The sequence below is a fragment of the Carya illinoinensis genome, chromosome 2 (genome assembly GCF_018687715.1).
Source record: "Carya illinoinensis cultivar Pawnee chromosome 2, C.illinoinensisPawnee_v1, whole genome shotgun sequence".
Lineage (NCBI taxonomy): Eukaryota > Viridiplantae > Streptophyta > Magnoliopsida > Fagales > Juglandaceae > Carya > Carya illinoinensis.
This window is the reverse complement of record NC_056753.1, coordinates 2818377-2842484: the sequence shown is the minus strand read 5'-3', so window position 1 is coordinate 2842484 and position 24108 is coordinate 2818377. Positions and strand designations below refer to the sequence as shown.

The window sequence follows — 24108 nt, the reverse complement described above, 5'->3', positions numbered from 1 at the left end:
GTCATTGCAGGCAGATGTTACCGAATATTGGAGATGTTTTGGGTTAATTTGAAAGATAGGCACTTCTGGTGCAAGAAATGAGAACTTACCAAAAAAAGAAAGAAAGGACTGTTAAAAATAAATTTCCTTCCGGCCAAAGTTTGATGCTTGTTTTCTTAACCATTGTGGTACACATTACAATCTGCATTATCCTAATTCAGAACAAATAAATCAAACAAGAAATATCCTAGACATTATATGATTAGAACCTTTCAGAATGATATTTCAAGATCTCAACTTGATGGAGGCAGAGGGGGGTTATTGGGATTATGTGGAGGGGGAGGTGGAGGCATTGATGTCTGTGGCATATGGGGCCTACCAGCATGTTGCTGAAGGGGTGGGGGTGGGGGTGGACGCCACATAGGTGGTGGGCCTCCCATTCCCATTGGTGGTGGGAGATGCCTTGGAGGACCAGGAGCTACCTGTGGAGGGGCTGGTGGCATATTTGGGGGAGGTGGCCTGAACTGCTGCATTTGAGGTGGCATGACAGATGGTGGGAGTTGTTGACCCAGATGCTGCGGGTGACCCTGCCAAACTGGTTGTCCAGCCATTGGCATAGGTGGGAAGGCTGCACCTTGTGGTGGTGGACGGATTGCAGGAATTGGGCCTGGAGCTACAGTGCCATTTGCAAATGGGCGTGGAGGCACAGTTCCATTGGCCTGAGGAACATTCTGAAGTGTTGGAGGTCCGCTGGCAAATAAAGTGTGAGGCCTGCTCTTTTGAGCAGTTGGATTGCTTGCAGCCAAAACTCTCTCTGATAACAGCAGCACATAGCAAATCAATTTTCTTAATGAATGCATGAATTATTCCTATAAAAAGAAAGCAGCAGCTTAAAAATGCTCACCGGCTGGAGTACCATGACGCTCCCCTTTAGTATCCTTCTTATATGCATAAGACACTGTAATTTGACGGTTGCAAAGATATTGACCATTCATTGCCTGTAAACGTAGAAGATCAATACCAAATCAGCTCCATATATCATTAGAAACAAATACTAGTGCCATGGAGTCCCTTATGTTTCATGGTTTAAAGAAATTTAGTGGTTACTATAATACCTTTTACAATGTTATTGAATTAGATCCTAGAACCCTAATTAATTTCTGAAAAGAGTATCATGGACTCCTTGATGTAAGTAGACTTGGCATCACGCTGTGACCAAGTGGAACTCAAAATTCTGAGATATTAAATAATGAGAAAAAAGCAGAAAGACTAACAGATTAATGATTCATCTAATTCCTACATCATCAAATCTCACGTTTCTCAAGCAGATATGGTGAACGCTAAAATATCAGTGAAGGACACAAACCTCAATAGCAGCATCAGATGCCTCAAAAGAATCATAGCTAATAAACCCAAAACCACGTGAATTTCCCGATTCCGGGTCTCTCATTATCTGGAGAGAAGTGCTAAAGATTAGAATCCACATAACAGAAACATCAAAATTTTAATAGGTAGAAAACATCAGTCAGTAAAACAATTTTAATGTATTCAGTACAAATGTTTGAGTCCACAACTAGTGCACACAAAAATAGAAAGGAAGAATTGGAAAACGGTTACATCCAGTTCTGCTAAAGCAGAAATAAACTCATAAGAAAACCAACATGGACAGTTGAAGACCATGCAAAAATGCTCATAAAGTAGATCTAAGGTTTTGCATGACCAAAGCATCGTCATATATACCTTACTGAGGATAGAGATCCAACTCACCCAGAACATGGCTCATTGCAGAATACAAAATTGGAACAGAAAGCGGCGCACCACTTACCCCATAACATGGAACAATGTGGATAGGCTAATATATTATAGGTATTTTCCTTGGAAATTAGAAATAAGGAACCTTTCCAAACTACCTTTTAAGTGTATCTTAGCCTTCCAAAATACATCTATAATTGCCAATTAGCTAAATTCATTCAAGGAGCAGGTATCAAGAGTAGTTTCTTATCATAAAAGCAGTGTACACATTTACAAAACTGTGTTAGAGAAGGTAAAGCAACTGCCCTCCAATTTTCTAAGGATTAGAGGGTTGCTTCCATGAGCAGAAGAAAGTGTTTGCATATAAGTTAAATAATTAAATTAACTTCTTCCTAATGAGACAAGGGGATCCATTATCTCCTTTTTTATTTGTTATTGTTATGGAGGCTTTGAGCCATATGGTAGAGGCTGCGATAGAAGGGGGTTTTCTTTCCAGTTTTTCGTTGGGAAATGCAAATAATGGTTTTATTTCAATATCCCATTCACTCTTTGCTGAAGATACTCTTATATTTTGTGATGCTGATGGTGATCAGATTCAAGCTTTGAGCGCAGCATTGTTATGTTTTGAAGCTGTCTCGGACCTAAAGATGAATTTGGGTAAGTCGGAGATGGTTACGGTGGGGGATGTGCATAATATTAACAGCTTGGCGGAACTTTTGGGGTGTAGGGTAGCTTCCCTTTCTATGAAATATCTGGGTCTCCCGTTGGGGGCCTCATTCAAGGCTAAGAATATTTGGGATGGGGTGATAGAAAAGATTGAGAAAAGATTGGCTGATTGGAAGCAATTATACTTATCAAAAGGGGGTAGGATTACTCTTATCAAAAGTACCATCTCCAATCTTCCCACTTACTTTCTTTCATTAATTCCATTACCGGTTGGTGTGGCAAATTGTATTGAGAAGTTATTTAGAGCATTTTTGTAGGGTGGTATGAGAGAGGAAAATAAGTTCCATCTAGTGAGTTGGAATAGAGTTTGCTTTCCTATTGTTAATGGAGGTTTGGGGGTTCTTAATTTGAGTAGTTTTAATAAGGCGTTTGTTGGGAAAATGGTTGTGGAGGTATCAAAGGGAAGAGGATTCGATGTGGAGGGAGGTTATTGATTAAAAGTATTTGTAATGCCATAATGGAAGGCCCAAACTACATGGCCTATACTCCAAAAAGACTAGTCAATGATACAATTGAAGCCCCATTGGAACTTTATAAATAGCAAAAACTTCTCATTCTCAAGCAATGTGAGATCTCATTCACCATCTACCATTATCTATATCGTATGAGGTATTTTGTAATGCCCAAATGGAAGACCCAAACCACATACTCTATACTCCAAAAGAACTAGTCAATGATACAATTGGAATCCCATTGGAACTTTAGAGCAAGAACTTCTTCTTCTTAAGCAATAGGTGTTCCTATTGTTGAAGTATATGGCTCATAAATTGAAATTAGGTAGATGGCGGAGTGACTACATCTGCCTTTTGGGATTGCTTGGGACATTGATTAGGTTGGGGTGCGGGGGCGGTATGGGGGATATTTTATAATTTTCTAAAATACATCCGTAAGACTAGAGTTAGTATAAATACACATTATATAACCTTAATTGACTGATAGTGAATTCGCGCCGCTCTCTGCTTGTGGATGTAAGCACATCGCTGAACCACGTTAAATCTAGTCAATTTCTATTTTTCTTTTTTTGATCATTCCGTACAATTTATCAGCAATTGCCGCACATTTCACAACACCCATACACCACCAACTATTATTTTTATCATATGGGGTATTACAATCTTTTTTTTATAAGTGGGGTATTACAATCTACCCCTCTTAAATTCTCGATGTCCTCATTGGGCCCGTCTATCATAGGTGGCACGGCTAAAGTCCCATATTTCTGATTGGGATATGCTCTGATACCACTTGTAACGCTCCAATAGAAGGTCCAAAACACGTGGCCTACAGTCCAAAAAGACTAGTCAATGATATAATTGGAGCCCCATTAGAACCTTATAAATAGCAAGAACTCATTCCCAAGCAATGTGAGATCTCATTCACCATCTACCATTATCTTTATCAAATGAGGTATCACAATCTTCACCTCTTAAATTCCTGACATCCTCGTCGGACTTGTCTGTTGTGGATGGCACGGCTCAAGTCCCATATTTTTTGTTGGGATAGGCTCTAATACCATTTGTAACGTCCCAATAGAATATCCAAAACACATGGCATATACTCCAAAATGACCAGTCAATGATACAATTTTTTTTTTGGATAGTCGATACAATTGGAACTCCATTGGAACCTTATAAAGAGCAAGAACTTTTCCTTCCCAAGCAATGTGGGATCCCATACACTACCTACACTTATCCTTATCATATGGGGGGTATTACAAGTATGGAAGTGAGTGAGGGGGCTGGTGTTCTAAGGAGAGTAGGGGAACTTATGGTGTCTTTGGAAATTTATTAGAAAGGGGTGGGATAATTTTGTGAAACAAGTTAAGTTCGAGGTTGGAGATGGTTCAAGCGTCTACGTACGTACGTGCACTCATTAAGGAGAGTCTGGCCCACACATGAGAGGAAATGTTAGGATATAAACTAAATTATCAAATTTACCTCTCCCCATTAGCTTACGCTTCTAGGAAAAGTGGCGATTTAACATGGTGGCTTAGATAAGATGTTAAATCATTGCTTGTCTAAATAGCTCCAGTTGATAGGAAGAGATAAATTTAATCATTTAATTCTAACAAAATGCAATAGCTAGCAAAAAATTGTTGCTTCTTCCATTGTTGTGTATCAAAGATTAGTTGTAGATTCATTATCTTTTTCTGACCACGTCAACTGGAAAAGCTAATTTAGCACAGTTTTAAGCCGCCCTTGACCCTTGAAGCCATGCAGGAGATTATCAATTAAACCTATATTTTATAGAAATCTCACAATCCCTCAAAAAAATAACCGAGACAGCAGTTACAAGAATGATAAGCAATTCTCGCAAGCTGGAGTGGTTTATATGGTAGTCCCCAAATCACATAGAAGATGGTCCCCATAGTTTATTTAATGCATTTGGACGGAAAGGAATTACCAAAACTTTGAAGATTATGAACAGCCATTGGATGAACTCGGAAGCCTCTCTATTAATATTTTGTTCCTTTGGGCATTAGCTATAGATTTTAATGGGCAAAGTACTGGTAAAAAAAAATATTTTAATGGATAAAGTTTCCATGATTTTCCTGTAGCTGTTTACAGTTCTTAATTAGGTACTTTCTCTCACATACATCATGTGTACTTGTGCTACACCTACTTTTCCATTAGCAATTAAATTTCGTTTACCTATCAAAAAAGGGAATGCTAAGCAAAATCATTACATACTACCAGAATAATTGCACCCTCATGCATGGGAATGTGAAGATAATCAAGTACTATAAGCAATGGCTACATGTAACAATTTATTGGTAAACAAATGGCAAATTAAACCTCTTTTAGCTACACTTTTTTAGGTGATACGATGATGGATATCACATTTCATATTAGACAAGGGGAGGGACCATGAACCCCGGCACAAAAGACCTTGCTCTGCCCATGACTAAATTTCATAGTAGCCTTATGCATGGATGATGTTATATAAAATCCATGGGTTGGAAGATAACTAATGACTCCAGATTTCAACTTTATAATAGGAAAACCAATGGTCTTATTAATGGATAGGCAGTCAGCACAAGTTTTTCTACACTTCTGGACAATTTAAAAGAAATGCAGAAAATAATTTAACATCAGATGGCAACAAAAGGAATCCATAAACCTTACCTTAGGATTCGTGACAATGACTCCAAATGCACTGAAAGTATCATATAGAAGCTTCTCATCCACATCCTGAGAAGAATATCAAGTAATGGCAGTTAAGATCAGTAAGCTAGCTTGTGAGTGCATAATATGGTAGAATTTCACCTACAGAGTCAAGGTTCCCAATGAAAAGGTTTGCGCCCACATCTAAGCTTTTTTTATCTTGGGATGCCTGGGAAAAAACAAAGAAAAAAGAATATGTAAACACCACAATCATAGTCAAATAACATAAAAAAGATGCAAAAGGAACAGGGCAGATAACGCTAAACCTTTTTCAAGCACAATAATGAAAAATAACTTTTATGTAGCAAATTGCAAAAAGCTGCCAGACAAAACTATGAAAAAAAATACACCTTATTTACACGTATAGGCTTTCCATAAAGTTTAATCATGTTTAGCACCTTGATTGCCTGCATAGTCATCCAGGGGCGGAACGATTATTACAAAGTAAAGAACTATTAAAGCAAGTCAACAGTTAAACCTTGCAGATAGCATAGTCGCCGTATTTGATCAATAGTTACATAATCGGCATCTTCTTCACTTCGGAACTCTATGAATCCATATCCTTGATGGAGATTTGTCACTCTATCCTTAGGAACATACACATTCACTGAAACAGAAAGGCTGAAGGTTATAAATGAGGAGTCTTACAAGCAGATAAGGATTGAAGTAACACAGATAAAATTAACACTGAATAAACTATTAATCGTTGAAGATTAACATATGATAACTTTTAACATAGGATAATAAAGTTATTGAACATGATTGCTCCAAAAAACTCAATAATTTACAGGAATGAATCTTAATAGTCTCATTTGTGATCTGTTCTTCTCTAAAGTTACAGAGGATTAGAATAATGAGAGCGTCAAAAATTAGCTTTGGATGGCTTCCATAAGGTATTCGCCTAACAAAACATACGCTGCAAATAAACAACTCTAAAACCTTACTGTTTTTCTTTCCTATATTGCCAAAAAAAAAAAACAGTTCGTTGAACGTGATTATCTTTCATACGAACCTGAAGAATATTGAAATATTTATGGATATAAACCAGAAAACAGAAATGAAATATATATATATATATATATATATATTCTCAGACGATAGGAAACGAAGAAATAAGCTTTACCAAAAAACGACAGTATGGACAGTACGACGCCGGGAACAATTTACCAAAAGCAAAAAAATAATAAAAATGAACGGGAAACCAAATTTGCTGACTAAACTAAGTTCCTATACTACGAATTTTAAACGAAATACAAAATCCATGCAGCGTAAAAACCGCTAATTATCTAGGCAAACAAAAGGAAGGCCGGAACATACCAACAGGACCTGATTGAACAAACAACTCCCAAAGCAACTCCTCAGACACCTACAAGCGTAGCAATAGAAGAAGTGAAACAGGCTCAAGGAATCAACAAATCGAAAATACGAACAATTGAACCCTTGCATAAAACCAAAAATGGAATGAACATAAAAAAAGACCCTAACCGGGCCAAACTTCCTTCTCTTTCCTCGAGCAAATACGGAGCAACAGCAACCAAACAAAAAGGAGAAAGAAGAAAAGCTGAGGAGAGGAAGAGAACCTGAGGGTCGAGATTGCCGACATATGCGGTGGCGTCTTGATTCCTCTCGGCAGAATGTTGACCCAGCAGATTGGCTCCCACTCCAGGTGCTATTCGAGTCGTCATTGCGAGCTTTTTCTCTCTCAAAACCCTGCGGCTGCCGCTGCTACTGCCACTACCACCCTCTCTCTCTCTCTCTCTCTCTCTCTCTCTCCCCTTCTCTCTCTCCTCTTAATACGATTGGGCTGGGCCAAGGCACAAATAACGTTGCTATTTATTTTTACCTATTTCATTCACATAAACTCTACTTTGAAATAATTATTTTTTTATATGATAATAAATTAATTTAAGATAAATTTATTTTTTATTATACACACCAAATTCTCACATTAAATTATATATTTATTTATTATATAGAAATAAGTAATTAATAATTAAAAAAATATTTAATTTTTTCAATTATTAATTTATTTAATTTTATGATATTTTACTATTCTACCTATTATATATTAATTAGTAATTATATTCTAATTTATTTAATTGGTTAAGTGACATGTACTACATAATTCATCAAAATATAGACACTTGATACAAGATAGCGTGCACAAATCAACCCAGAAGATTTAGTATATAATTTAATAGAGGTAGCTAGATCTGAGAGAGTTATAAAAGAAATAATAAAATAAAGATTTAATAGTTTACAATATACATCAAATTTAATTTAGCTACACTTTACCTAATCTAATGTGGACAATTTTGTTATCCTAATAGTTAAAAAGTAAAATTTTTTTACATTTAGATAATCATGTGAGAGTGTTCTAAGAGCATTGTAATTGGATTATGCATATGTAAATGATATTTTTAATAAATGTAAGATGAATTTAGATATTGATTATTTCATTTATATAAATTTTCATATTGGAATAGTTATTTTTTTATTATATAATAATAAAATAATATGAGACGAATTTAACTTTAGCTATTCCATTCACATCAAATCTCTACATTAGATTATTCATTTATTCATTATATAGTAATAAAATAATATTAACCTAAAAAATATTTAATTTGGATATTTTTAATTGATTTAATTTTATGATGAATTTAATTTTAATTAAAAAAATACTTAAATATTTAATTTATTTAGCTCATGAATTAAAACAACTGGTAAATACATGGAATGATACTCTTTGAGATATATCTATGTGAGAGAGGAGAGAGGGAGAGTTACAAATAAGTTAATAAAATAAGGATTTGGTCTTTGTACAGTAGATATCAAATTTGATATTTTCTTTCTAATTACTGTAACTAAAAGATACAAACTTTACTATTGTCTAATTTATTGTAAGTGAATTTTCTATCTAATAGTTATAAAGTACAATTTATTTTGGATATAGATAATCTATTAATAATGATCTAACATTGTTTTATTTGGATAAGAAAATTATAAAAATTTTATGTGTAGTTTGTTTTTGCATATTTTATAAACTAATTACTTTCGTCAATCACATCAATTGAATTGAGTGTGTAAGGAATACATAAAAGTACAAAATGGATTATATATAACAGAACTCATAATATTATTAGACATGGTGATGCTTTGTTATTGGATATGACTAACCTCCATGAAAAAATAAGAAAAAAAATCTATTAAGTTATTGACAAAAAATTATCCACATGAACTCTATGGACGAATGAAATTATTTCAATATCATGGACTAAGATGAATTTACAAAGAAGGCTAAAAATAAATCGGAGGCCCCATTGGAAATTCAAAACAAAAGCACAAATATAGAGAGTTCAATTTTGTGTTGGGCATTTTCAAATTATTTACAAATTTATATTTTAATACTTCAAGACATTAATGATGTAGGGGTTATGGAGTATGGAGACGGTGGAGCCAATAAATAGTATTTTGAATTTTTTTTGAATTTTTTATTATAGCTTTAAGGAGTCTTAAAATGAAGTGTGTTGCACGTATATAGTGAAAGCAAGTTGTAATGTACATTTATTTAGTTTATATTTAATTTTTTTTGTTAAAAACTAATTTTTTATTAATAAGGACGTAATTTTTTTAGTTAATTAAATAATGATGTAATGTTTATGTAATTTATAAATAATGACACGCTATGATATATTATAAAAGAAGAGTACTAATCAAAGTTATAGCATGGTCCTATATATAAACATCGTCCATAGTTTTATAAATGTTGTTTGAGATAATTTTAATTCTATTATAACGATCCAGCATTTTTCTCATCTTACATTATTTTAATAGAAACATATTTTCAGGACATCCAAACATTTTTCTTAATAATAAATAGATGATGTATACGCTATATAACTACATAATTACTGTTAAAAATTAAGCATGGTACAATTATACGTGAAAAGAAAGAATGAACGATGTAGTGATACCATAAATTATAATTGCAGTATTCAATGAGCAAACTTTCTTACATGATTTTTGAAAATATTGAGTAAATTTAAAATTCACATAAAATTAATAATTTTTTTATTGATACATCTCCTTTTTTTAATGATTCACTAATAGTTATTTTCATAATTATTAAATAAAAAAATTTTAAAAAAAATTAAATAGTAATTGTACTAAATAGTAAGCTATCATTGTGGAAAGAGAGCGAGAAGGATGAGAGGGACTAAAAGTTTCAGGATTCCGCTACGCGTCATCTTGACGTTGAACGGGTGGAGCAGTAGCAGAAGAAGAAGAAGAAGAAGAACGTAAACAAGAGATAGACGTGATCTTCTGTTAAGATTCCAGTAATGAGGATTTCGCAGGCTGAGGCCAGTCGGCAAAAATGTTGCCTACGATGTTACTGTAATCGGCAAGGAGTGAGAGTTAATTCATCACGTAGAGCATCACAGGGTGAAATCCGCCGTCGCAGACTAGCAATTTGGACGAGTCCTTTTGGATCGCTGATTCGAAATTCGATAGCATTGCGCGTACCGACTCACCAAGACATATGGGTGTCAAATCGTATTAACGGGTCGTGTCAAAATATATATATTATACTATATAGGTTAATCATAACCTGATCCGTTAAGTTTATCATGTCAAAATCTCAAATCATAACATGACCAATTAACATAACGTGTCGTGTCGCGTCAACCCGTTTTGACCCATTAGTAAATATTACGAAATAAGTTAACACGACACAATACGACCCGTTTCAAACTGTTTTTATAAATAGGTTGAATATGCTCGAAATTAACCTGTTTGACTTAATTAAATTTAATAAAATTTTATATAAATGTTAAAATTACAATATCTACAAAAATTATAAAACTAACTACAAGTCCAAAATTACAATCTAGATAAGAAAAATATCGAAATTGAAATTCTAACAAGTTTACTTTTAGTTATAAGGGTATAATTGTAACTTTAACTTTCTTAATGTGTCATAATGGGTTATAACGTGTCAAAACGGGTTGATCCGTTATCTACCCATTAAGCAATCGTGTCTTAACGGGTCAACCTGTTTTGACCTAAACACGTTAAGATCAAACCCTAACCCGCTATTATCGTGTCGTGTTCGTATTGGATTAACGGGTCGTATAACATATTGCCACCCCTACCAAGATAGATAAGTGAGGTGATGGCTTGAGATCGGACGCTGGAAGTTGATTCAAAAGAGAATATGAACTCAATCTCAGGCTAGTTTTCGAAGATCACGATGTACATGTCGAGCACCTGAAAATTTTCTCGAGAGATATCTTGCTTTTGGCGACGACTTCCGGTGAAGCACGATTCTTTGATGGAGTCCAAAGAGGGAAGACGTGGTTGCACAATATTCTCTCACCGGTGAAGAGCGTCCTCATGGATATTTTCACTACCTCCATTTCCGTTAACTTTAACAGCATTTCCCAATCCATATTGTTGATTTGCGTTTAACAAAGAAAATAAAAACAGTTAAAACAACAATTTCCATTTTATAGAGACTTTTTATATATAAAAGATATATATATATATATAACATAACTTTTTCAAATAAAGGACCACAAGGCGCATAAACTAAATAATTTAAGAATTTTGGATATTTTTTTAGAGTTTGAAGATGGAGAGAAAATTAATATTTTATAATCAATATCAAATCAAATGATATTTTTATTCCAATTTTTTTAATTTGAATATAACTTTTAAGAATGTTTTGGCTTTGGAATTTATAAAACTTATATTGATTTTTGTATTTATGCAATAATTAGATAAAAAGGTTGAAAAATTCAAATAAAAATAAGTTGAAATCAAAAGGTACAGAGGTAAAGATGTTCGATTTTATTAAAAGATAAATAAATAATAAATCTTAAATATTTTTGTTAAAACAAACATAGCCAAGTGGTATTTAACTTTTGTTAAAAATCAATCATAATCTCAAAAACTGAAAAACTACATCACCATTCCTCCATTCTGTCAAAAAATAAAATAAAAATGAACGTGCCGGTACCTAATAACCCTCCCTTAGCATCAACTCTTGTGGAAAAATACACTACCACATCGGAAAAAGTGGGGAGGGGGGAGGTGGTTTATAACGATGGGATTGTGATTTATAGTTTATACCACTACTCAACAAAGACAACAAAATAGTACCAAGAACTACAAAAAATACAACCCAAATTGTATTTTGCTAATTGTGCCACTGAATATCGACAAAGCAAGCTAAACTAATTTAGTATCATATTAAATCTGTTGCAACCCTAACTTAACAGCAAAAATTAAAGGGGTAGAAAAGGGCACACCATAGGCTGCAATATGTTCCATATCCATCAACATGAAGTGCCCCAGCGAGTATTGAGCATAATCATGAAGTCGTACAAGGGCAACAATAGTTAGAAGACTCTTTAAGACCATACTACTAGCCTTCATAGTCCCCCTGGGCAAACTTGTTCTCTGGATAAAAGACGGCCACAACTTGATTCCCACCAAATTTTCGTCCATTCAACCCGGAACGAGCTTTTGCCGCACCATCAATGTCTGCATACTCCAGAAAGACCTGGCATTAACAGAGAATTGTTTTCAGCAATTTTGAATCCCAGCAAATTAAAAAGTTTTAGTTAAGGCACTGGACGAGTCTTTGGTTTCCAAACAACAGAATTTAAGGGCATATGCATGCCTCAAAGGCACACCAACATTTCCATTATAAATGCTTGTTTTCCTTCCAACAAAGTAATCTTATTCATCTTTCTCACATTAGAGATTCATCTTGGCTTAAGTTTCCTCAAGTCACATCACTTTCCCACAACTTAATAGGTAGGCGTGGGAGAAAGGTAAGGCCAGGAATTTGCCTGAAAGGACTCGCATATTAAAATTACCAAGCATCATTGAAGTAAATATTCAACTTCAGGAAACTAGATGGAAATAAGAAAATCATACAAACCTTCCCAACTCCAGGTGATGGTTCACCATTTGGTGTTGGGCGTGGGATGACGAGATTTGCCAGTGTACCTGCAAATCACATTAAAAATTCAAAATGCATAAGATTTATCAATAATATACAAAGAAACATTCTTCGGTGAACATGGAAGAAGGTTATGGAGGCCTCTGTCTGTGCATGTTAGGCCTGATTCTTTAAAGCAGAATGTGGGACTACAAAAAAGCTGTAAAACAAAAAGATATAGCACAGACAAAATTAATACATACGCAAGAATCTTAGCAAGTAAAAATGACAAAATATGAAGTGTGTGTCAGCTTGTAATCACTAATCAGACAAAGGTCTTACCGAATTTTCCACATTCTTCTCTCATGTCTTCCAAAATGTCCTGATAATCATCGTCATCTTTGAGTTCATCAGGAGAAACCACCTGAGTTAGACACACAACCTTTGTTGCCACTGCACCAGGTTGTAACATGAGCTTCTGCAGAACAGAGGGCATATAATATTAAAACATATACAGTGATACACAGATATTAGTCGCTTGACATTAGCAGCAATACTGTGACAAGCTCTACAATAAAAAATCAATGAGTTCACCTGCAATGCAATCTGCTGCTGAGCATGCAATAATACGTTCTCCTGCTCGGGCTTGGGTTGGTTGGCGCCCTGGTTAGCACGCCTAACAGTGAGAGTTTTATCACCCATTTTAATTCCATTCAGAGCTGCACAAGCTATGTCTGTAACCGAAAGATCTTGGTAAACACAAAATGCATAGCCTTTTGAATTTCCTGTTTCTCTGTCTTTCACAAGGTCAAAACCCCGAAGTGGCCCAAAAGTCTCTAGCAACTCCCTGATCTGGGTCTCTGTGAAGTAATAGGGAAGCCCGCCGACAAATATGCGGTCAGGACCCTCAAGCCCACCAGCAGATCCTGGAGTTAACCCAACGGCAGATAGGTTCAGATTAGGATTGGGCTGGCTCGGACCAAGAGTTGCAGCAAGAGATGGGTTGTAGTCACTAGGTCTCCTCACCTTAACAGGTGCACCCTGGAAAAAGTATAATGAATGAAAGAGGTCAATGCCATGTCATGTTCTGACTGAATTTATCAAGGGTAGACAGAAACAGAGGTTGATCATAATAAAACTCGAATATACACCTCAAAAATAATCCCATCTAAAGCCATTGCATTACTAGCCTCCTCAACAGATCTCATCTCTACAAAAGCAAACTTCTTTTCATGGTTTATGTACACATTGACAACAGCATCTCCTGCACAAACAGAGGCAGGGTGTGAGAGAGAGAGTTGTTTAAGAAACTACACAATTAAAAAGGCAGGTAATTTATGAAGGCAAACTGATATCAAACACCAACATACCTGGACCAGCAGTGTTTCCTCCAATTGCAGCCATGACATGACTGAAAAATGTAGCAACAGACTGCAGATGAACATGTGAGATCATTATAATCACTGTGTGTTATTTTATTTTATTTTTTGTGGGAGAAGGGGGAGGAAGGAAGAGATCAAAGGTAGAAGGAACAATGAAAAAGTCAATGAGATGGATGAACCTGTTCATTTGCTGTTGGAGAAAGGCCACCAACATACACCCTCCGAGCATGCCTTGTTGCCTGAAACCACATAGCAGATCCCATTTCATGTTAACAGGATCCAGACATTCTTATATACTCTAAAGAAATACTAAGTGCCAAATTAACTTACCTGTTGAGTCATTGCCTGAACTGGCATGACAGGAAGAGCTCCAAACTGCTGCATGCAAACCAAGGGCAAGTGATTAATGACAATTATGCACTCTCATGGATATCATTTGCACTGGACGCGCACACATGCTCACACACAGAAGATCATACCTGACCAGTTGCTAAAGGAAACATGTTTGGAAACATTCCAGGAATGGTCGGGCTAGTCCCAGGAATCTGACCTGCACATAGATTTTACTACTAAGAACGAAACAGTAACATAACATCTTACTGTACTTCAACGTAACTCGACTCTTATCACCATTTTCCACAAGAGCACGTTAATTAAGCACATCTTAACCTCCTTAAATAATATTTATCAAAGGAGATGAAAGGAATACATTATGTACAAATTATGGAGGTAATATTTGTAAGACTACCAAAACAGGCAATAGTTCCTGGTTGAAGACGAACAAGACCCATCAAACCGGTGCATTGTTTCCTCCTTGTACATAAAAGCTACAGAAGTCGGCTCACGCCCATTGTCAGCTCAGTGGGGCAACTAGCCCAACATTGCCTTCTTACAACAAAAGATAGGACATAGAAACAAAACAAACAAACACCAAACACAACAAAAAACAGAAACATCTCTCAGTTCAAATTCCAGAATTATTTCACCAAGTAAACAGAAGAAGAAGTACAGTCCATTTAGAGACCACATCCTGGAAAGCTGTATGTGCAAATGAAAGAACAAAAGTATCGCTTACCAAATTACACCATGCAATTTGATAGGAACTTTCCACACTATATCCAAAAAAGAAAAAGGGCAGTTAAGAAAATTATATCATTCTTAAATACATAAGAGGGTGCATTTACCTGCTGCAGCAGCAACAGCAGCAGCAGCACCAGGTAACAATGCAGAAGCAGGAGGTGCCATATCAAAACCACTAATCCTTTTGCTGCAAGTAAATACTGTTAGTATACCAAGAAGAGGTATAGACAAGTGACACATTCTTTTAAGCACTCGGTATTCGAATACATAATCGAAACATGGGCAAACCACAAAAGAAGAAACATGACAGAGAAATAGAATGGCCACATCAACCTAATGCAGAACAACACCACCACAAAAATATATATATATATATATAGATGCATAAAAAAAAAAAAAAATCTGAAACAATATGCAGCATAATATCTTGTGTAACTTATACCCGAATGACATTTAAGTAACGTTCATGACCTCAGCAACACAATATCACTATAATTCATGCAACTTACAGAAATATGCATTCCATTATCATACCCACCACAGTACAACTCAATAATGGAGTCTACAACTTATAACAAACCAAATAGATTAATATGTTCAATAAAGGCGATGAATTTACAAAAGTCAGAACCTATCAGCTAATGGTGGACAAAAAGTTTACCACACTATTTTACAGTTATAATCCCCAAGAGGTTAAAACTTTATTTTTTTATAAGTAAAAAGTTATTAATATCAATAGGCATAGCCAAGTAGACTGGACGTATACAAGAGAAAGCACCTAGCTAGGGAGCAAAAATAGACATAAGGAAATCGTGAACATTAAGCCCATGATAGGAAAATGATCTAAACAAAGCCCAAGAGGGATAAATTAGAAACCTATCCAATCTAGACCAAGCCCAATTGGATGACCAAGTGAATGATCCTCCAACCTCTTGCTTGGGACAAACACTCGCTTTCCCTGATCTCTCACTTGGGAAACGGGTAAGGTTGAAGCCACCACCAATGCACCAGGGCATGTCCCACCAATCCAGGTTTGGACCATAATCTCTGGCAAAGGCCCACTCAAAATCATCTACCACCTTTTTTTGAAAAAGCAAACCACTGTAAATTCCCCAAAACTCTCCTCAACTCTCTCCTCACCACCCTTGTATCCCACATAACTAATACTCCACCCGAAGCTCCCTTAAAAGCTAAATGGGACCATCCTACGTATTGGCAACTCCAAAAACTCCAACAATCCTACAAGAAATATATCTTAACCCTGGACATTCCAAGTTAAATCTTGGGCTGCATAATACAATTGGTCCTACAGTCCCACTCCCTCTAGTCCTCCCTCAACTTGGACTACCTGCCTTAGCTTCATAGTTGATTGCCCAAGTACACTTTAACTCCCTGGTCTTCTTAGAACTTGATTTTGTTCCAAGTGACCCGCCTCAATTGCATTGAGTAGTTATATGAATTGGTCCTCAGATCCTCCACATGTAATCCCCATACACTGTTGTATCTCATTAACCTTTTGCAGGATCCAATCCGATGATGAACCAGCTATATCGTTGATCGGTGGAAGAGACATCAGGGGGACATCTTTCCCAGACTCAACTCCAAACTGTACACTGGGCCCTAAATATTCCTCCTCACAAGGCAACATAGAAGACATCCCCATCATTTCATCAACGCCATCTCCTGCACACAAATTCCACACCTCAACAGCATCATTGTTATTATAACTACCTTGTTCCGAGCAATGTGTTAACCCACGAGGTGCCTAAAGAGGTACCAAGAAATTAGTTCTCTCCACCATGGGTAGTGGGGCCATGCTCAACATTTGAAGTTCGGGATTGGCAGCAAACCCAGACACATCACCAAGTCTCGGCAATACCTCAAGTTCCTTCCCCCTAAGGCAAGGTTAGCAACAATGACTTCCTGAGATTTTTCTCAAAATTTTTTAACTTTCAATTCAAACATGTTTACACCAAAACAATTTCAAAATAAATTTTCAACAAAATAAATTTTAATACAAAAACTCCTTATCAAGGGCCTGTGCATCCCCAAGATTAGTTAAGACGTTGATCCTAGAATTGTAATGAGTATTTGAGATAATTATTGCTTACATGGACGAAATAATGTTATTAAGAGATTGATTTTAAATAGATTAAGATTTATCTACAGTTTTCTGTGTTAACTTTAGTGCTTTATCTTATTTTAAAGTCTTCCATTGTAAGTCTTATAAAGGCAAGTCTAAGGTCAATTTTTTTTTTTTTTTTTTTATGAATAAGTCTAAGGTCGTTTTTTTTTATTTTTATTTTTATTTTTTATTTTTATGAATAAGTCTAAGGTCATTTTTTTTCCTTGATAAGTAAGAGGTATTGATACGAATGAAATAGGCATAGCCCGTGTATACAGGAGGTATACAAAATAACACCTAAATACATTCTAGAATCACTAAATTAAGGATAAGAAGTCATGAACATTGTTTCCATTCAACACAATGGCAGAAAACCAAAGCAATAATGCGTGTACGAAAAAATTCTGAAGCCCTGTCATTGTGCACTCCCTATCTTCAAAGCACCGTGCATTCCTTTCCGACCAAGTACACCACATAATGCACAACAAAATCATCTTCCATGCTACCGCCACTTGGGGACAGCCTTGAATCTCCTTCCAACAAGCAAGTAAATCAACCACCCTCAATGACATTACCCAAGCGGCAAGCGACATCAACTCTTCTAAAGATCTCATCCCACAGCACTCGTCACCTCACAATGCAATAATATGCGATCCACTGATTCTCCATTTTTTTGCACAAATAGCACCAATCCATCACAAGGAGCCCCCTCTTCCTTAAGTTGTCTGTGGTCAAAATATTCCCAAGAGCAACAGTCCATATGAAAAAAGCTACTTTGGAAGCATGCGAGACAACCAAATACTTTTCCACAGGAAGGCATTACCTAGCAATGCCAATATTTTGTAATACGCCTCAACTCTAAAGTTCTTGCTGCCATTGGACCTCCACTGAGTCCTATCCCCCTGTGCTGTTATACTTCCTGTTGAGTATATCAATCTGAAAAATTCTGAAACGATATGCAATTCCCAATCATGAATATCCCTATTAAATAGGACATTCCACTGGTGAGAAACATGAGAAAATGCAATTAGATCCACCACAGAAGCATCCCTGTTAACTGCAATACTATAGAGAGCAGCCCTATCAAGAGTGCGATCACCACACCAAGCAGATCCGTCTAAGGTCATTTTAAGAGGTTCTTGATTATTGCTATTCAGATTTGATTATGAAAATACTGTTTGAGAGACTTTTCCCTATCCCTTGTGATCTTAGAGTAAGATTGTTAGGATTTACAGAAGAGTTGCTTCATTTGCATGAAGCAGATCTGTGTTTTGTCTATTCCACTGCATTTATTGCGTCAAATTTGGTCTATACACTCCACTTCCACAAACCCCAATACAAAACATATTTCAAAAAGATTATTCAAAATTTCCTATCTACTTTCACAAAACCCAATAAATGATATGTCACAAAGAAATTCTCAAATATTCTCAAAGTTTCTCTTAACCAAACACACCCTACCTCTTTGAGCGAGAGCGAGATCGTGACCTAGATCTGCGCTCAGATCTAACCCCTGAACGGGAGCGAGACCTACGCCTGTGCCTATCCTCTCTATCTTTGTCATGATCCCTTCGTCTGCCAATAAATCAAGCAAGATATCAACACCTCAAGAACCAAAACAGGATAAAAGTAAATTGGTCCCTCAAATCTTCATAGGGTACAAGAGAAATATGTCAAAATACACCGTTTCATTTAATTACCTTTCATAGTCCCGACTTCGATAATAATCATCATCATCTCTATCCCTACCTCGTTCCCTTCTTTCACTACGATCCCGATCCCTATGGCGATCTCTATGATGACGATCCCGGTCACGATCTCTATCCCTTTCCCTATCCCTGTCTCGGTCCTTGCTTCTCTCTCTATCACTGCTTTTGACCCTCTCCCGATCACGGTCTCTATCCATGTCCCTCTCCTTATCACGCCCCTTTTCTTTGTCCTCCCTACTTTTAGAAGATGCTCTTTCATAATCACGAGAACCATGCTGCAAAGTATTGAGTTATATTAGCAATTTCCATCAAGTAAAGTATAACAAGAAACAAAATAGCAGATCACTTCTGTAATTAAGAGAGTTTAACGAGCCAATATGTACTCAACAAATATGTGAAAACAGCATCTTTAAGTTTATGCATTAAAATTAATCACAAATATATCTTAAAGTGCTTTAGTTACTGGTCAGCAGGAGGACCCACGAGACACAATAGATGACCATCAATGTATGCCGCACTGCCTCCAAAAAGAAAACAAGTGTACATGTAAAAGCATCTACACAAATTAAAACCAGTATTGGTGAAAGAGCTGCATGCACTTGAGCGCAAATGCCATTAGAGCCTAGGCGTAAAGTGCAAGCGTGCTCTTGATTGAAGTAAAGGATGCATTTTTAAAAATAATGTATAATAACAAAAATCCCTTAGCATAAAAAAGATTTAAAATGCAAGTGGTAATACGTTTATTCTATTACCTCAATTTATTATAGTTTTATGCAACATGAGAATCAAGTAATAAACTAATTACATAAAACTTAAACAGCATATTATATAATTCTTGTGTTTTACTAAATATACACATCTATGATAAAGTACAAGGTTGAAATCAAAATTATGCCAAAAAGGCAATAACCAAAAAAGGTCAAGAATTGTAGTATTGAATTCTATGCTAACATAAGCAATCAGATATCAATCCATCTAGAGAGCCAACTTGGACTATTATATCAAGTTCAAAGCACATACATCTAGCGCCATTTATATTTTCTACAATATCAACTAAATACTTAAAGCATATACATCTAGTGCCATTTATATGATCTCTCTCTCTCTCTCTTTCTCTTCTCTCTCTCTCTCTCTCTCTGTTTTTTTTTTTTTTTGACCGGCAAACAAGATTTTATTGATCATAAGAATAGGCAAAAGCCCAAGTAACCATTTATATAATCTTCAATATCAACTGAATACTTAAAGAGTATTTGTTGACATCATTTTCTGGACCTCGAACTGATATTTTCTATTTTCTTCAAAAACATTTACAAAAGTGTGTTTTTCTGAACTTTAAGCTCACAAAAAAAGCACTATAAAGTGAACTTCTGTAATGACCGAAGGAATGTCCAAAACCACATATGGAGCCCATACTCCACAAAGACTAGCCAATGTTATAACTGAAGTCCCCTAGAACGTATTATAAAGGGGAAATACAACTCCTTCCCAAGCAATATGGGATCTCATTCACCACCTCCCATTTTTATATACAAACCGAGGGTGTCAAAATCTCCCCCCTAAATTCCCGATGTCCTTGATGGACCACTTCATCATTGGTGACACAACTCAAATCCCACACCTCTGGTTGGGATTGGCTTTGATGCCATTTGTAACAGCTCAAGAAAGGCCCAAGCGGCAACTGAGCCCATGCTCCAAAAGAACTATTTCATGATACAATTGAAGTCCTTTAGAAAGGAGATCAATTCAAGTGAATGGACACTTGCAAAAGCAAGGTCTGATTGGCTGAGATTCCAAAGGCTTCTGCAGAACATATACGAGCCGCTTCTAATGGAAATTTCATTATAAAGGACAAAAACCTCTTTCCCCTGCAATATGGTATCCTATTCACCTCCTCCCCATTCTATATACAATCCGGGGGTTTTACAGCTTTGCCTTTGTTAAATGAAGTGCTTTGATCTTGGTGCTTAGAGCTTCATGCTTAAGTGCACTTTGACCAGCTCTGAATAAGGAATAGGCAATAATTATACCTTCCAGTCAATAACACGACTTAAGTAATATCAACAAGGAACAAAGCTAATTCCCTGAACCATTAATTGTACCCCAAGACCTAATGCAATGAACAAAGCTGAAAATTTCAATCAGACCCTGAACTCACAATTTTCTTCTAATTGAAAAACAAGTGTTCCTCCAAAATCTAGTAACCTAAGACAAGAACATCTCTCTTGCAAACTCTAAGACAAGAACATCTCTCTTTCAAACTCATCCAAAACCGCAACAATCTAAAATGATCTTGTGCAATGGAAATAACACAAAATTTTAATATTAAAGTTCCAAAACCCATAAATGGTACACTTCAGATTAGAATACTCCATCTATTAAAAAAAAAAAAATAGCAAACCCCAAAAATTCATCAAAAACCAAACCATCACATCTTCTACAAGTTTATCATTATATTACTTCCCCATAATGAATCTACCGTTTTGTACAAGACTCTAATGAGTTAACCTACATAAGCTCACCGTGTACAGAACCCAAAAGGCAACCCAGCAGGTTTCAGAAAAACTTGTAATGTCATTGCAAAACTCTAAAATTTGAAGTAGTGAACCAATAGTTCGTCAACAACGAACAATTTGAAATGAATTCAAAACTCTAAACACACGTTCAATTTCTCACTTCCAGCCAGAACCCAAAAATTCAACTTTAAATGAGCTGCATCATCAATAAACCCTAGATTCAGCCTAAAACCCTAAGATTCACACCCAGCCACGCTTCTTCACAAAGTCTCATACATAGGCACTAAAATCCAAGTGTAAAGTATACCTTAGACCTGGAGTCGCTATTATCGTCGGGACCCCCATGGCTGCCACCGCGAGTTTGAGGAGAGGAGCCACCGCCATAGTTGTCTGCGCCTTCTCCGTTGCCTTCGTATCTTCCTTCGTAATCAGACATCTCCGCTTTCTTTTACTCGCTCTCTCAATCCCTAAGCGCGTGCTCTCTGTGTTGATTCGTGTGTTTCTTGGGAAATTTAGTCCGCGGAATTTCAGACGAGTGAAGTCTAGGCAGCGCTGAAAATTCTAGGGCTCGATGGGGCTTCCCAATACGTAATTTATACCTGGCACGCAGCTGACTGAACACATCAGTTAAACTCGTTTCCGTTAATTTCAAAAGGGACGTGCTACGCCCACCGCTGGGGCTCCCTCACACGCTAGGCTGCTTTTTTTTTTTTTTTTGGCCCTTTTTTTTTAATTATTATTTTTTATTAAATATTTTTAAAAATATAAAATTTATAATATTATTAAATAATATTTTCTTAATTACTGAGAAAAAAAAAAACTAATAAAAAAATTGGAGTGTGAAGCTCCAGCGGATCTCCCACTGGGATCCCAGCATTTCCAATTTTCCATTTCAAAATCTATATGCGAGTTTTTATGAACTTGAATCTTCACTGTTGGAAAAAAAAAAAAAAAAAAAAAGCTTGTCTTCACATTTTTTTAAAAAAAATTATACGGTCTAGTTTTGATTAGAAAAAAGTTTCATTTTATTTCTTCTCAGTTCTCATCTTATCATTATATTTTTTTTAAATTCTTACACAAAAATATAATAAATAATTTAATTTTACAAATCTCAAAATAATAATAATATTAAAAAATAATATTCTAACCATATTTTATTCAACGTTCATCTTTCATCTAAAACCATCTTATTCCATTTCCAAATCCGCACCTGCTCTAAAATGTGCACAATATTGATAGTTTATATTCTTTTTTTTTTTGTTTTTTGAAAGGGATAATTTATATCTAAACTTTAAAATATGCACAATATTAATATCTTATATCAGTCAATCATATATCAATCAATCCAATACTGTTACGTGACCTCTTGTAAACCAATAGAGGTATCTAATCAAAGTGTTGTGAAATTTAGATATCAATTTTGTAAAAATTAAAAATTGAGATATTGAATATAAAAACGTAGAAACCCAGATATTAATTTTACAATTAACCTTGAACTTAAAATAAATGACAATAATGCTATGATTCTTTTATAATTTTCAGATAATCATGTATAATTGAAATATTCAAATTAAAAAATATTTTTTTAATAGGATAGTACAATCACATTTATTAATTATAAAAGGGTTGTAAATAAGCTATAAGTCTATCATTACTTCTTCAACATTAAATAAATAAATAGATTTTAAAAAATAACACACAATCTATATGGCACAATTTTTAGTAGTGACAGAAAATTGAAGGTAGAGGAAGAAGTTTGGGTTGAAGAAGCATAAAGGAAAAAAGAAAAGCAAAAAATTTGAAGAATCTTGTTACCAAATGTCTAATAATCTTAGTGGACCTAAAATGATTTACTTGCTCTCGATGCATGGAAAGAATTTGTTGGATTGCTTTTTTCCCACGTCCAAATATTATGATCAGACTTTGTTGATCATTGTAAAGCCAACCCTAACTATCTCAACTGTCTCGTCGACGGCGCCCAACGAAGCCTATTGCCACCCTTCAACTGCTCTACCCTACACAATTCTGTCATTTGACTTAATTAGCATAACCTCTTAACCTCCAAAACGAAGGTCATGCTTTCGAACCCCTGTCTCCAAATATATCAAGCAAAAACAAAAAAAAAAAAAGGAATTTCACTCAAATTTTTATATTTCTATTCCCTAAAGTTCTTGGCCGAATTCTCTGTCTTTTGCTCTCAAAATAATTCTCCTTTTTGTATTCCTAGCTAAATTTTGAGTCTTTAATTCGATAAAACTCTCTTACAACAACAACAATAATAATAACTCGTTCTCTACCATCTAATTTTAGTTTCACAACACAAATAGACTCGAGAATGATTTTTAAGGGCACCTCTCAATCTGGCTTTACAATTAAATTTTTTATTTATTTATCTTATTCATTTTCGTATCTTCTTTTTTTTTGATAAATAACTATTGTTTTGGAGTTAATTGAAGGGGTGTTGCGAGAATCATTTTCGTATCTTCTTAAGCACTATTAATCGGTCAACTCTTTCTTCAAAGGATTCTAAGGCTTTCTCATAGCATGTTCTTTAGGCATCTTTCTTATTTTTTGTCATGTTTCTTACCTACCACCTTGGACAAATTAACATGCACCATAGATCAAAAGTTTTGATTTCTTTCTCTAGCAAGAATTTTATATTAATTTTATATTTAGGGACATCTGGTTAGGATTAGGAAAAGAGACAGCAGGTGATAAAAATGGTCAAT

The 24108-nt window shown here is 35.4% G+C and overlaps 2 protein-coding genes across 9 annotated transcripts; both read right to left on the bottom strand.

Annotated features, from left to right (window-relative positions):
- Window positions 1–85: 85 nt before the first annotated feature.
- On the bottom strand, window positions 86–7412 carry LOC122296944 (splicing factor 3B subunit 4-like). Its single transcript, XM_043106742.1, has 9 exons — window positions 7199–7412; window positions 6936–6984; window positions 6137–6225; window positions 5969–6025; window positions 5725–5787; window positions 5580–5645; window positions 1346–1432; window positions 884–977; window positions 86–793 (listed from the first exon to the last, which is right to left on the bottom strand). Exons 1-9 carry the CDS (start codon window positions 7301–7303, stop codon window positions 273–275), a joined length of 1131 nt encoding a protein of 376 aa, XP_042962676.1. The 5' UTR covers window positions 7304–7412; the 3' UTR covers window positions 86–272.
- A 4278-nt stretch (window positions 7413–11690) lies between these two features.
- Window positions 11691–21984, bottom strand: LOC122296907 (splicing factor U2af large subunit B-like). Of its 8 annotated transcripts, none has more exons than XM_043106706.1 (13): window positions 21687–21983; window positions 18858–19141; window positions 18619–18732; window positions 15137–15219; window positions 14432–14505; window positions 14283–14330; window positions 14132–14191; window positions 13941–14001; window positions 13722–13834; window positions 13165–13611; window positions 12913–13048; window positions 12571–12638; window positions 11691–12186 (listed from the first exon to the last, which is right to left on the bottom strand). In XM_043106706.1, exons 1-13 carry the CDS (start codon window positions 21813–21815, stop codon window positions 12049–12051), a joined length of 1755 nt encoding a protein of 584 aa, XP_042962640.1. In that variant the 5' UTR covers window positions 21816–21983; the 3' UTR covers window positions 11691–12048. The 8 variants fall into 8 exon arrangements, with proteins under 8 accessions (XP_042962640.1, XP_042962646.1, XP_042962642.1 ...); XM_043106712.1 differs by having other exon boundaries at window positions 14283–14327; XM_043106708.1 differs by having other exon boundaries at window positions 14432–14502.
- Window positions 21985–24108: the final 2124 nt, after the last annotated feature.

Excerpts from the sequence above, each read along its gene's own strand:
- LOC122296944 (XM_043106742.1), bottom strand. The coding sequence starts at position 7,303 with ATGACGACTCGAATAGCACCTGGAGTGGGAGCCAATCTGCTGGGTCAA. Across the intron at positions 6,026-6,136 it reads GTGAAGAAGATGCCGATTAT|GCAATCAAGGTGCTAAACAT; the intron begins GTAACTATTGAT and ends ATGACTATGCAG. Across the intron at positions 794-883 it reads GCGTCATGGTACTCCAGCCG|AGAGAGTTTTGGCTGCAAGC; the intron begins GTGAGCATTTTT and ends TGCTGTTATCAG.
- LOC122296907 (XM_043106706.1), bottom strand. The coding sequence starts at position 21,815 with ATGTCTGATTACGAAGGAAGATACGAAGGCAACGGAGAAGGCGCAGAC. Across the intron at positions 18,733-18,857 it reads CGAAGTCGGGACTATGAAAG|ACGAAGGGATCATGACAAAG; the intron begins GTAATTAAATGA and ends ATTTATTGGCAG. Across the intron at positions 12,639-12,912 it reads AGAAGAATGTGGAAAATTCG|GTACACTGGCAAATCTCGTC; the intron begins GTAAGACCTTTG and ends TGTGATTTGCAG.